At 54.8% G+C, this 13,669-nt stretch overlaps 2 protein-coding genes across 2 annotated transcripts in view; one reads left to right on the top strand and one right to left on the bottom strand.

Moving 5' to 3' along the window:
- Nucleotides 1–479: 479 nt before the first annotated feature.
- On the bottom strand, nucleotides 480–8,443 carry LOC128798307 (MAP7 domain-containing protein 1-like). Its single transcript, XM_053961652.1, has 2 exons — nucleotides 7,611–8,443; nucleotides 480–2,853 (listed from the first exon to the last, which is right to left on the bottom strand). The coding sequence occupies exons 1-2, from the start codon at nucleotides 8,441–8,443 to the stop codon at nucleotides 1,848–1,850; spliced, it is 1,839 nt and encodes a 612-aa protein (XP_053817627.1). The 3' UTR covers nucleotides 480–1,847.
- Nucleotides 8,444–8,502: 59 nt separating this feature from the next.
- The window catches only part of MNT (MAX network transcriptional repressor), a 34,369-nt gene continuing 29,202 nt past the window's right edge, over nucleotides 8,503–13,669 (top strand). Inside the window, exon 1 of the mRNA XM_053960823.1 lies at nucleotides 8,503–8,620. Within this exon, the coding sequence (XP_053816798.1) occupies nucleotides 8,548–8,620 (73 nt within the window). The 5' untranslated portion in view covers nucleotides 8,503–8,547. The remainder of the gene's footprint in view (nucleotides 8,621–13,669) is intronic.

The raw sequence follows: 13,669 nt of genomic DNA, 5'->3' as shown, positions 1-13,669 counted from the left end.
GCAGAACGTGTTGGTTCCTGAGCACCTTGTCACTTTAGCTTTTCTAATTGAGAAACTTTCCTGCATAACCAAGCTCCAGCAGAGCCCAAGGATGCTGAGTAACCATTTTTTCCTTGAAATGGAGGGGAGCTTTGCATCCACTTCTCTCAGGCTCCACTGAAATTCCTAGCTATTATACCCTAGAGAACACTGCGAACACTCGCACGACCAGCAATTCTTCTGATGCTGTTTCTTTTGCCAAATCACAAACATATGGTACACTTTAGGGGAGATTATCCTGACATTGTTAGCTTTAAAATGCAGTTTTCTTCCAGCTTTCCAAGGTCACAGCAGCTATCCAGTTAAAGGCTAGAGCAGAAATAAAACATTAACGCAGCATGACCTTGGTCAATCGGTTAATCTTTCTCTACCCTATTTATTCCAGCAAAATAAAAATCCATCCCCACACACTGCAGAGTGCTTTGAGATCCTGGGGTGAAAGGTACATCAGAAGCTAGAGTATTAATTATTGAAGGCCTGATAGGGTGTGTGGTGCTGGAGGGAATATAAATGAATTTACTGTTGCTGTCTGTTTGTTTGTGTTTGTACATCGGTTGTGGAGGAGCAGCCCCCGGGCCTCTGAACGACTGCGAGGTGTGTGAGGGCTCCAGCTGCAGCACTACTGCTACTCCAGGGAGTAAGAACAGTGTAAAAGACTTTGTCACCGTTTGACGTAGAGCTCTTTGTTCACCACCCTGCGAGGGGAGCTGAGGATGCAGGCAGCTCTCGGCTGTCAGCTGCAGAACGGCACGTGAGTACCTGTGCGTAACGTGCAGGGGCAGAGCCTCCCGCCTCTTGTTCCCTGTGCCTATTGCAACCTTGAGGTTTTGTGGGAAAACCTATTCTGAAAGTGCTCATAAATGGGTTTTCTGACTGTTACATTAAGCTGGATTACACAGCACAGAGCATTGATTTTTAGATTTGAGAGTGCTGAATAATTTACGTGCGCATTGCCTCCTAAACCAGACTGTGGCTGTGATGGCCCTGGCCCTTCCCAGAGCAGACACAGACAACTGTGGTAGGATACAGCCAAACAGTCAACTCTCTTACTTTCTAGTATCTGCTTTTAAAAAGGCAGCTCATTCCTAACATCATTTTGTTACTGAGGTTTTATTTTAAAGTGTCCAGAAGTGTTATCCTGTGCAAGCACAAAGCATGATTTTTAGAGCTAACTGTTTAGAGCTACTGTTCCTTAAAACGTGCTTTTGCTATCATTCAATTTTAACATGGCCATATTTTATGATATCCAATTGTTTGATACAAGCATGAGTACACAGAAACAGCAAAAGGAAAATTGTCTTTTTATGAACCGTGAAGCTGTTTATCATAAATCTAAATAAAACCCCTTTTCAGACCTTTTATCAAATTGAATTGGCTTGTGCCATTCAAGCACTTCTATTTTTCACATGTATATTGTAGAATACATTTAAAAATAAAGTGGATGTTGGCACAGAATTAAGCTGGTGTTTGCACTGTCCTTGTGCAGAAAATGTCTCTGAAGAGCTTAATACACTCCTGTGTGGGTTTAAGTCATGTTCAGATATTCATGATAGGTTTGTGATTTTTCTAATAACTTCATTTTATTTTGAATATTCTGCATCTCTACTGACTGTAGCAAACAGAGCGGAACATGTCCATTTTTCCCTTGCACTGGGTCAGCTTTGGTTAAGTCATCAAAGGCAAGAAACGTCTATTAAGTGTTCTTTTGCTGAGTCCTCAATTTAAATGAACTTGCAGGGAGCAGCAAATATTTTCCCCCCTATTTTCTGTAGCCCAGCTCCTGCGTCCCCCGGAGGTCACACTCGAGGTCACAGCCTCCAGGAGAGCAGCCCGGGGCTGGGGAGCGCTGCTCCGGACGGGCCGAGCGCCGCAGCAGCAGCGCTGCAATCGCCTGCCTTACGTACAGCAGCTCCCATGCAGCACATGGCTGACCCTCGGGATCTCTGCGGGATGGATCTCTGCGGGATCTTTGTGGGAGGGATCTCTGCGGGATCGCTGCAGGATCTCTGCAGGATCTCGGTGGGATCTCTGCGGGATCTCTCCTGGGATCTCTGCGGGATCTCTCCTGGGGTCTCTCCTGGGATCTCTCCTGGGATCTCTGCGGGATCTCTGCGGGATCTCTCCTGGGATCTCTGCGGGATCTCTGCAGGATCTCTCCTGGGGTCTCTCCTGGGATCTCTCCTGGGATCTCGGCGGGACCTCTGCGGGATCTCTGCGGGATCTCTGCGGGATCTCTCCTGGGATCTCTCCTGGGATCTCTCCTGGGATCTCTGCGGGATCTCTGCGGGATCTCTCCTGGGATCTCTCCTGGGATCGCTGCGGGATCTCTGCGGGATGGATCTCTCCTGGGATCTCTGCAGGATCTCTGCGGGATCTCTCCTGGGATCTCTGCGGGATCTCTCCTGGGATCTCTCCTGGGATCTCTCCTGGGATCTCTCCTGGGATCTCTCCTGGGATCTCTGCGGGATCTCTGCGGGATGGATCTCTCCTGGGATCTCTGCGGGATCTCTCCTGGGATCTCTCCTGGGATCTCTGCGGGATCTCTCCTGGGATCGCTGCCGGGACGCGGCTGCGCGGGCTCCCTCTGCCGGCGGCTGCCGGTAGTGCCAGGCGGCCCCGGGCTCGGTCCCGGAGCGGGAGAGCGGCAGCCCCGGGCCCGGCCCGGGAGCGGGGCCCAGCGCTGCCCCGGGGCTGTCAGCGCTGCCCCGGGGCTCTCGGCGCTGCCCCGGGGCTCTCGGCGCTGCCCTGGATTCTCCCAGCCCTGTCCCGAGCGCACCCAGCGCCGCCCCGGGGCTCTCAGCGCACCCAGCGCTGCTGCGCGTTCATTTACGCAGAGCACGGTCAGGTCAAAATCGCTCGGTAGCTGTCGTCTCCAGGGTGCATCACTTGGCAGGGCTTTTAATGCAGTCAAAAGTGACTCCAAGCCACGCAGAGCCCATTCCAGTTCTCAGGGGAGAAGAATTGTTTCTCTGTGTATCCTGTCGGTTAAATTCTATCATTTCAAGCAGGTATTTTAGTCACAGACCATATTTGCAGCAGACTGCGGTGATGTGTTCAGTGTTTGTGACTCCGTCAGCCATTGCCCCAGACCTGGGAGACCTCAGCATGCAGCCTCTGGACTTTGGATGGGCCTTTCCCTCCCCCTGTTCCTCAGCAGCTCAGCAGCAGGTTCTGCAGCTGAGTGCAGCCCATGCCTGCTGCAGTTTCCCTGCGCTGTTGCAAACCACACAAGGTCAGGCTCTTACCTGCTGAGACACCTGCACAGCTGGTACTGCCCCGCGTCTCCACACCGGCCCCATCTGGAGCTCAGACCTGGACCTGCTCAGACTGCACAAGTGAAGACCACGGGATGCAGCAGAACGCCAGGAAAAGCCACCCCAGGTGTGAGCCCCAGGAGCCCAACAAGGGTTTGGGTCTTCCCGAGCTCATCTGTAGCAGCATGTGCTGTTATAGTAGAAATATTATGAATTACATATTATTGGCATAATATAAACTGTCCTTGTGTCGTGCTGAAGTTCCTGGTCCAGTGCAGGAATCAGTGGGTAAAACCAGGAGGAACCTGGGGAGTGCCTGAGACCCCGTGAGTCCGGTGCCAGCGCTGCCCCAGGGTGGATGTCAGGTGCTGCTGTGGGAGGAATGGGCGAGTTTTCAGCCATATCAGCAGATCTGTGTGAGACCTGTTCATCACACACATCCTGCTTAACCACTCTCCATGATTAAATATTTACAATAAGAATTTATTCATCATTAAAACCCTAAATAAAAGGATTACAAAGAAAGTCAGAATGGTTCAGTAAGAAACAGCACTAATTATTTTCACCCTTGTGGGTTTTTCTGTGTTTGGTGCTTGAATTTCAAAATGAAAATATTGAGATAAACTCCAACTTTCATGTGAGCACAGTTGGGGGGATTTCTTATTTGGTGTGAAGCCTAAAAATGGAGAATTAACACTCATTTAATCATTTGTGTTCAGTCATAATTTAGGCCCTGAGCAACAAAGTATTTATGCAGGAGAGAAAACTTTAGGCAGTCACATATTCCAGTGACTCCAGAAAGATTATTCAGATGCCTGAACTGACAAGTTGCTTATTCAGAGTGAGGGAAGAGCAGAATTCCCATGTTCTGGAAGCTGAGTTGTGGAGCCCAGCTGCAGCAGATGGATGCTGAGAGTTTTCAACCCAGGGTGCAAACACAGAGCTCAGTCCCTGCACAGCCACCAGCACTGGGGGTGATGCCCTGGCTCCCAGGGGTTCTGTGACCTCAGAAAATTCAGGAAATTAATGAGAGTCATTTCTGAGCTGGGGGAAAAGTCACAGAGGTGAACACTGCCAGAAAGCTAAACTCACTGCTGGTCACGGGATGCAGAAATCCTGAGGATGGTTTGAGCACACAGAAGCTGTTTGCTGCACAGCCAGAAGGGAAACAAGCAGAAGAGCAGGAAGGACATTGTCAGATCTCCTGCACTACTGCAGTTATTCTTCCAGGGCTGCACAGCTGAAGCATTTTTTTTAACATCCATCACATCCCTAGTATAGGATATGACAGTAAGGTATTAGGTGAGCCTTGTGCCATTGTAAGACAGTGTCATCCTCAAATGGAAATTTTTCATCTCCTTTCAAACCTCATCTCTTTTGTTGGGGGGAGAAGGGTTAGGGTTAGGATATAAGGAAAGATGATGAGCCTCATAAACACTGTTGCTTTTTCCTGCACTGTCTATATATTAATATCATCATCATTTTATCTAAATAAATCTAAGCCCACTCAAAGTTTATATAATGCCCCAAATAACTCTCAAAACAAAGAAAGGCATTTACAACAGCCCAGCCTCATGATTAAGGTATTATCCAAAGTCACCACTCAGAATGTTTCAGAGTGATTTCCTTCAGGCTCAACTACAGCCACAACATAGTAGAGATCAATATCTGTGCCATCTGAGTATCATCCCATGCAATCTAAAGGACTGACTAAACAGGAAATAATACACAGATAAAAGATAAAATGCCCTGGGCATTCCCTCAAAACAGGTAAAAAGGCTCACCTTGGAAACTATATATGCTTATAAGGAGACCAAAGGTCTGAATTCTCGTAAGATACATCTAATATTTAGAGAAGATTAAAAAAACATCAGCCAAAGGATTCAACTGAAAGTTTTTAAACCACAGATGGAAACTGAAGAGATCCCTGTCCCCCTAGTGCAGGGCTGGATGTGGCAGCTCCAGCAGTGCCTCCTGCCCAGGAGCCTTCTCTTCCTGGGAAGAGATTCCTGCCCATGGGTCACTGTCGGGAGCAGCCCAGGTGAGGAGGACCAGCACAGCCCTGAGCAGAGTCCCTGAGGCCGGGCAGCCTGACGGGAAGGACAGCTCTGACCCCAGAGCAAGCCACTCTGCCCCTTGGTGCCCTGAGCCCCTGAGGTCTGTGTCTGGCAGGGTGGTGGAGGTAGCCCAGGGCCTGCTCTTCCCAAGTGTGGAGTATGGAGTAGAAATTGGACCTCTTGGTACTTCTAACACACATGCAAAGTTTTAAACACTGTCCCTAAAGTGTTCACAAAGTCAACCCAGGTAATGTAAGCGCTCTGGTTCATCCCTGTCCCCAGTAACAGTGTCAAATGATTCAGCGAAAACCCTTCCATAAAGCCTTCCAGGGGTAGATGAATATATACAGTTGATGGATTCTAGATGTGTACGCAAGCTGCTCCATCAGCCAGGTCCAAAAACTTGCAATAAGTAAATTTAATCAGGAAACATCACTCAGATATGAATGTTTAACGACGCTGATTTCTACTGTGAGCTGCCAAAGCTAGGAGCCAGCTTAGCAGTCAAGAGCCCACAGAGCTCAAGGTTTCAAAACAAACAACTCTCCTTGGAGATTAGTGTTGCAAGAGATGTGAGCAGGCAGAAGAAGGAATGTTTTGCCTCCTGCTAAAGCATTAACCCAGCACAGGACTGAACTATTGTATGGCACCTGAAAATGTTTCTTTCAAAACTGTGTTCAATCAAGCACCCTCAGTCAGTCAGAGCACTGCCTCTTGTATGCTCCATAACCTCCTCTAATGACTCGTTTTTGTTGTGTTGTTTGGGATTTTTTGTCTTGCCCACTAAACCCCAGAGTCTTTGGCCCTTGCAGGGTGCAGGGCCCGGGGTGGGAGGTGCACTTTGTACAGCAGGTTTGATGGCAGGATAGCAATTCCTTCTTCAAACCGAGTCCGTCTGGAAGAGCACTGTAATCCCAGACGGTTTGTGGGATTACAGAGAGAGCTGGTTGGAGACCTCTGCACGGGCATACACAGGCCTGGTCTGCAGCACTGCAGCCCACACCAGCAGCTCGGACTGCAAAGTGCTTCTCCCAGCTGTGTGCTCCCCTCCGACAGAAGTCCACGGCACCTTGCTGTCAGCATGTCCAGCTTTTTGAAGTGCCAGACGACCGGTCTAAGCTCTGCAGTGACAACCCTGCAGCATGCCCAGCACAGCCAGCCCAAGCTGTGGGCATCCCAGCTCTCTGCTGCTCTCCAGCTGTGCTTGCCAGGTGCCGGGCTGTCCTCGGCTCCTCCGCTGGGATCAGACAACCCGGTTATGGAACCTGACACGTACAGTCACACACAGCACATGCGAAATGCACCTGAATCCGCCCAGGCTACAAAGGGGAGGACTTGGGCGATGTCAGATTCAGGCAGCCCTGGAGCAGCTCTTGCTGAGCTCCCCAAGGCTCAGCGGGCACCGTGTCACTTCCAGGAGTGCTCCCGCTGCTGTCACAGGCTGAGCTCAGCACACGGCCCCGCGGCTGCTCGGGGGAGCTGGGCTGGCTGGTGGAAGGCATGCCTGGTGCAAAACTCCTCCATTCACTGCGGGAGCTGGGAGGAGCCGGTGAGGCAGTTTGCAAGATGATTGGAAAGCAGCTGACAAGTTCGATGAGAAATGAGCTCGTCCCTCCGTGAGCTACACCTGCCCAAAGGTACCCCAGGTGAGTTCTTTCGGCCAGGCTTCATCTACATCTGTATTTTATCTACCTCTTCTGCTCATGTGTGATGACGCTGCCCTCATTACTGTGGTGAGGAATTCTGATAACGCAGCGATGAGTTCATGGCAGAGCCCGGGAGGAAATGACTCCTTGCATCTGCAGAGGAGGATCAGATGCACGTCCAGGGCACGAGGCCACCAGTCACACGCTGAGCAAGGGTGAGGCATCGCCCCGACCGCCCAGCACGGGCGGTGGGAAACAGAAGCACCTTTAGAGTCAGCCCCAAGCTCCAGAGACCAGTAGAGCCCATCCCACACGGATCTGGGCTTGCCCCCTTCACTGGCCATTCCTCAGGGAAAACTACCCTGAGGTTTGTAAATTTCTTAATGTTTGTAGGTAGAATGAAAATTCTCATATGAAAATCTGTGGGTTTTTTTAAAAAACCCATTCATTCCGTGAGAAGCGCTGTTTTTTCTAACCAGTTTATTTTCCCTTTACTTCAGTATCTCTTCCCAGCCAAAAACCAGAAGTCAGTCAGAGGCAGATAGAATGGAAATTAGAATGGAAAATTTCCTTGTGGATAACTGAAGTTCAATTTAGTTTCACGAGCTACTGACAAAGGGGCCGCATACAGGACAACGTTGCTCAGGTTAACCGTGGGCAGGGCAGTGCGAGGTGTTTCCCGGGAAGCACTGGTGTGACCCTTTCCGCCGGGCTCCCTCTTTCCCCTTGCTTTTATCCATAAAAAGGGCTCGGCTTTCCCCCTCCGTGGAGGCACCCGCCGGCTGCGGGGCGAGGTCACGGCAGAGCGCTGAGCCACGCGTGCCCGCAGCCAGGAGGGCTCAGGGAGCTTCTGGAGGGATGGGACACGCCGCGGGGGCAGAGCGGGGCCGGGTGGGTGCCGCGGGCAGCCGGGGGCGCGGTGCCCGGGCTCGCCCCGCGGCCGCCGTTCCGGGCCGGGCGTTGGGCGCGGTGCCGGTGCGGGGGCGCGCGGGGCCCGCACGTGCGCGGGGCGCGGCGGGCGCGGCCCCTTTAAGGCGCGCGGCGGCGCGGGGCGCCCATGTGGAGGGCAGCACGCGTGTTGTGCTGCGCGCCCATTGGCCCGCGCGCGCTGACAGCGCGCCCCGGGCCGCCGGCGCACTGCGGGGGGAGCGCCGCCCGCAAAGCGCGGCGCCCGGATCGCGCCGCCGCCGGACCGGACCGGCCGCCGCCGCGTCTCCCGCCCCGCGCCCGCCCCGGGGCCCGCCCGGGTCGCGCCCGCCCCGCGCCACCGGCGGGGCTGCGGGGCCGCGTCCCCGCGTCCCCGGCCCGGGCCGGCCGCCGCGTCCCGGCGCGCCCCGTCCCGTCCGGGCGGCGCCCCGAGCTCCACTCCACGTCTTGGCGCCGCCCGCCGCGTAGTAGCGGGGCCGCGCCAGCGCCCGCCTGTTGTGTTTCTGTTGCCACCCGCCATCTTGTCGCCAGCGCTGCGGCCGGCGGGGCGAGCCCGGGGCGGCGCGGGCGGGGCGGGCCCGCGCTCCGGGCGGCGGCGGCGGCGGCGGCGGCCGGGCCCGCGCCATGAGCATCGAGACGCTGCTGGAGGCGGCGCGGTTCCTGGAGTGGCAGGCGCAGCAGCAGCAGACCGCACGTGGTGAGTGACCGTCCGCCCGCGCCTCGCGGGGCCGCGCCTGACAGCGCCGGCCGGCCGCGGCTACGCGGGCACCGGCACCGGGGGAGGGGTGGGGGGGGGGGGGGGGCGCACCGGCGCGGGCTTTGCGCTGCCGGGGCAATCCGACCCGGGGAAACACTCGGGGCGGGCGGGGCGGTGTCAGGGCACGGGGGCGATTCGGGGACAGCGCGGCGGGGGCTCCGTGCGGGCGGGGCTGCCCCGGGCCGGGCCCCGCTCCCGCCGGGGGCGCCGCCGCCCCCGCCCCGCGCGCTGCGTGTCCCCGGCCGGCGGGGGGGCGGGGCCTGGCGCGTCACTCGCTCGGCCCCGCCCGCCACCACGTGCGCGCGGCCCCGCCCCGCGCGGCCCCTCCGGGGGCTGCGGGGCCCGCCCGGGGCGCGGGGGAACCGGGGGGAACCGGGGGGGACCGGGGCAGCCCCGCGGCGCCGCCCCCGCCCGCTGCCCCCGCGCCCCGCGCCGCTCCGCCGCCGCGGCGGCCCCGGCCCTCCGGGAGCGGCCGTCTGCGCCCCGGGGCCGCGCAGCAGCGGCGGGCGCGGCGGGGCTGCAGGACAGCGGCCCCGCTCCCGCGGCGGCCCCGGCGCGGGGCCTCGGGCGGAGCCGCGGGAGCGGCGCTTTGCGCCGCCGCCCATTGTGTCGGTGATGAGTCACGCAGCAGACGGGGGATGCGGGGATGAGGGGCCGGCAGGATTCCCGAGCCCGGAGCACGCCCCAGGATTTGGAGATGGCAGGGGCTGCCCGGTCCGCGCTCCCCGCCGGGCGGGTGACAGCTCCGGTGCTGCTTCCCAGCCCTTGACGGTCTCCTTGCCACCGCCAGGCCTGTGGTGATAGCGGCTCCGGGCTTACAGGTGGCGGCTGTGCTGGGGTGCAGCAGTGAAACACCCGGCTCGACCTCTGCAGGCTGCTGGGTTCGCCTCCTGCTGCTGGGAGACAGCTTCCCTGCCATCCCGCTGCCCCGCGCTGCGTCTTGTGAGGGGCTCCGACCCGCTGTGCTTGGGTTACAGGGGAGCAGGAGGAACCTGCCTTCCTGTGCTGCACAACTTCTGGGGCAGGAATTGCTGCTGAGCAGGATGCATGGGCAGGGTAACGCAGCAAAGAAAAGACACCCTGCGGGTTTCTGGGCTCCAGGAGCAGCTCACAGGGATGTGTGGGGATGTGGTGTTGCACAAAGCCTGCTGCAGGCTGCAGCTGCAGCCACGAGCGTGCCCGGGCTCTGGGTGCTGCTGGGGGGCACAGCCGCCCTGTCTGCTGCACGGGCACGTAGGGGCTGGGCTGCTCGCAGGACCAGCAGCGTCAGTGCAAACGTGGCCACTTCAGGGAAGGCTGGGCACCAGGAAGACTGGCACGGGAGGGAGGAGCCCTGCAGTGACCTTTGGGTGGCAGGAAGATGTCAGGGGAGAGCACAAGCAGAGGAACAGCTCGGAAGTAATAAGTAAGAACAGTAAGACTGGGGTGGCTTCTTTGCCTTGTGTTCTTCCTCTCCCCTTGAAATCTTGTGTTCTGCAAAGTGTTACGGTCTGTGTTATACCCCCAGTTACACTGTGGAATTCCAGGGGTCCAGTATGGCCTGAAAATCAATCCATTTTGGGGACAGCATTAAAAAATATATACTGAACTCATCTAAGGGCTGCTGGGTCTGCAGCTGACAGCAGTGCCTGCTGCTGCTGTAACCCTCTTGCTGTAAGCGTGTGTCTCCCAGGCACGTAACACTCCTAGCACTCTTACATGGGCACAGACTCACAGCCTGGGGTCCTTTCTCTCTCTGTTGTGTGCAAGCTCTAGAGACATTTGGCTTGGATTAGAGGGTGCTGATTTCTTTGCATTTAGATTAATCCAGGAATGTTTCATGATCTAAGAAAAACAAATTTCTTTATAACTGCCAGTAACTGATACTTGTTTTCTTAGGGTTTTTCCCATAGATACTCACTCATCTGTGACTGTCCAGCTTGTGTTTGCTGCTCTCTCGATGCTGCGCAGTTCATTCACACCATTCCTTTCCTGAGTGGTCCCAGCACAGGCAGTGACCCTGCAACAAACACAGTTCTGGGCTTTTCCATCTCACCTCCCTGCCATTTGGACACACTTAATTGCCTGGGAGTGATAATGGTGTGTGGTGGCCAGAAAGGTTTCCTTTGGCTGTGGTGCCACCTTCCTTGTGCCAGTGGTGAGGAGGAGAACCTGCTCAGACCCAGCGTCCGTGGTTGGGCACAGCTCAGTGCTGTGCTCTGTGAGGTCTCTCAGTGTTGTCTTTCAACAGATCTCATCAGTGTAATGTTGGGATGCATCTCCAGAAACCTTGTGGGGCTTTTTGGCCACCCTGTTTCACCAGGGTGCTGTGTGGCCTCAGCCTTGGTCTCGCTGGCTGCCGCAGGCAGCACACCCACCTGGGTTCCTTTCAGGGGAGGTTAAAGCACCTCCCAACACACAGTGTGAGTTTATCTGTTTCCAGAGGCTTCCAGGAGAGCTGCACTGCAGTTCTGAGGACAACAGTGCCATAGTGACATGCTTATTCTGACAATTAGACTTTGACTTCAGGAAGAGCCTTGCTCTGTGACACAGCAATGTCTGAATTTTGGGGGTGGCAAAGGATAATTGTCGTGGGATTGCAGGGATAACTGCCTTGGTGCAGCTCATTCAGGTGATGGTGGTGACTCCCTGTTTTGATGGGCAGATACCCTTGATTCTTCTTTGTTTTTCAAGTATGGAGATAGGGTTCTAAAGGGTAATCTGCAGATTTCCATTCATTTCCTTGAGAAGAAAGCTGGCTAGAGTGAGCAGCCTGTGGAAGCAACCCCTGGTGCAGCCCTGGGATGAAGGTGCAGCAGTGAGCCCTTGTTCTCATCACAGGATCGAGGAATGTTACCTGGAGCAAACATGCTTACCTAACAGGCTGGCTGTTATCTGCCAGATCCAGTTCTGCCATGACTCACTGAACTCCTTTCACCTGTCTGTGCTCCCTTGCTGGCTGTGTAACACACGAGCAGCGTGTTTGCTGGCTGTGTAACACACACACTGTGCTGGCTGTGTAACACACGAGCAGCCTGTTTGCTGGCTGTGTAACATACGAGCAGCCTGTTTGCTGGCTGTGTAACACACGAGCAGCCTGTTTGCTGGCTGTGTAACACACGAGCAGCCTGTTTGCTGGCTGTGTAACACACACACTGTGCTGGCTGTGTAACACACGAGCAGCGTGTTTGCTGGCTGTGTAACACGCACACTGTGCTGGCTGTGTAACACACGAGCAGTGTGTTTGCTGGCTGTGTAACACGCACACTGTGCTGGCTGTGTAACACATGAGCGGTAGACTCGAGGCAGCCTGCAGAGCACTTGCCAGCAGTGGATGAAGTGGGGTCTTGGAGTTTCTTCTGAGGGCACATCTGTGGGCTTTTTGGTCTGTTTTAAGGATACACAGTCAGTTTATAATACTGTTTATTAAGTCAGTTGATGTTTACTGTTCTTTTCCAACCTGTACATTTAAGGCTTGTCACGGTTCACTGTTCCTGCAGTGTGTGCCTCTGTCCCTGGGCCAGAAGCAGGGACAGCGTGTGTGGGATCGGATGGGTTGGGTCCTGCCTGTCAGCAGCACCACTTTTTGCTCTGAACTGTGACACAGAAGCTGTTCAGCTGACAGAAATACATGCTTTTTATCGGAGTGCATTACTTTGTCTCCCTGTCTCTTAAAAACGCTGATGTCTGGTGGAAAAGCACAGGCCCATCTTGTGTAGGACAGCTCACCTGCTTGGTTGCCCAGGTGTGGCTCCTTGGATGGTGGAGCAGAGTCAACATGTGCTGTTGGTGCCCGCTTGGCCTGTCAGAGCCTGTGCTTTCCTGCACTTGATCCCAAACACCATGGAAAGGTACAGCAGGAGTTGTGCATCCCTCCAGCCCACCAAGGTGCGATGCTGCAGCTGTGACAGCGGCACGCTTGGCATCCTGGTGACATGGCAGTCCTGGGGTTTCTGTAGAGATGAGGCTCTCCATGATGATTTTGGTTTTTTAGCAGTCTTGATCTGCTTTCCTTTGTAGTGCTGCTAAATCCTCACTCTTTATTTCTTCTGTCCACAAAGAGTTAGTTGTAACTAAAATGCAGGTGAAATTACTCTGGAGCTGATTCAGGGTTTCATTTAAGCACTGGAATAGCTTATTAAAGCACAATGTAAATTATCTGTAGAGACTGGAGAAGCTGTTTTTAGAAATGTCTGCAGGTATTTATTTCATTATCATTGATTCTTCTTTGGGGCTTGGGAGATGAACTACTTCAAGATTTCTTGAGGGTCTTTCCCTGCTGTGTTCCAGAAGGTGTGATGGTTTTGTTGAAAGTAAATGCTTCCTTGTAAGGCATGTGTCTCCATGAAGTACTAATAAAGTGTGTGCTCCCTAGATTTTATCAGGCAAGATGATCACCTTGTCATTTCTCTTATTTGGTTTCAGGTTTGGATACCAAGGTCGCTGGTCTTACTAGTGGTCTGTACTGGTTGGTGCTAGGGAGGAACAGTTGACATGAAGGCTGATTTTCCTTTGCCTTTAGAGATACGACATAAAGGTGTCATCATCGTCTGGCTGAGAAAGTGGAGATCTGAGTATTGTAGTTGCTAGCAGTGAATGGTGACCCAGTCTGCAGATGAGGTGTGAGCATGTGACAGCAGTGGCAGAGCAGCAAGATCGCTCAGCAGGGAGAGTGTCAGGTAGGGGTAGGGGTCTCTGAACCCCTGACACTGACCCCAGGTAGGCTGGCCTAGCTCTTGCTTCTCTGTAGTGCATTGCGAACTTCTGAGTTCTAATCATGAAGCATTTCAGGTTCCTTTGTGAACAGTGTGCTCCTAAAATACAGTTTAGTTGGTCTGTGAGGTGCCAGTAAGGCCTGTGTGTGGGGAGGAGAGGACATGGGGCCGTTTGGTGTCAGGCTGCAGTCTGAGCACAGCACTGGGAGCCGCGGTGGCAAGTGGCCCTGTGGAAGTGTCCCCGGGTGCCTGGCAGCCAGCTCGGTACCGAGGGCATGCCCAGGAGGGCTTTGGG

The sequence above is a fragment of the Vidua chalybeata genome, chromosome 20 (assembly GCF_026979565.1).
Source record: "Vidua chalybeata isolate OUT-0048 chromosome 20, bVidCha1 merged haplotype, whole genome shotgun sequence".
In the NCBI taxonomy this organism is placed as follows: domain Eukaryota; kingdom Metazoa; phylum Chordata; class Aves; order Passeriformes; family Viduidae; genus Vidua; species Vidua chalybeata.
Note: the sequence above shows the minus strand (reverse complement) of the source record. Positions and strands in the feature narration are given on the sequence as shown.

Excerpts from the sequence above, each read along its gene's own strand:
- LOC128798307 (XM_053961652.1), bottom strand. The coding sequence starts at position 8,443 with ATGGCGGGTGGCAACAGAAACACAACAGGCGGGCGCTGGCGCGGCCCC. Across the intron at positions 2,854-7,610 it reads GTCCTGTATGCGGCCCCTTT|CAGCGCTGGGTGCGCTGAGA; the intron begins GTCAGTAGCTCG and ends ATGAACGCGCAG.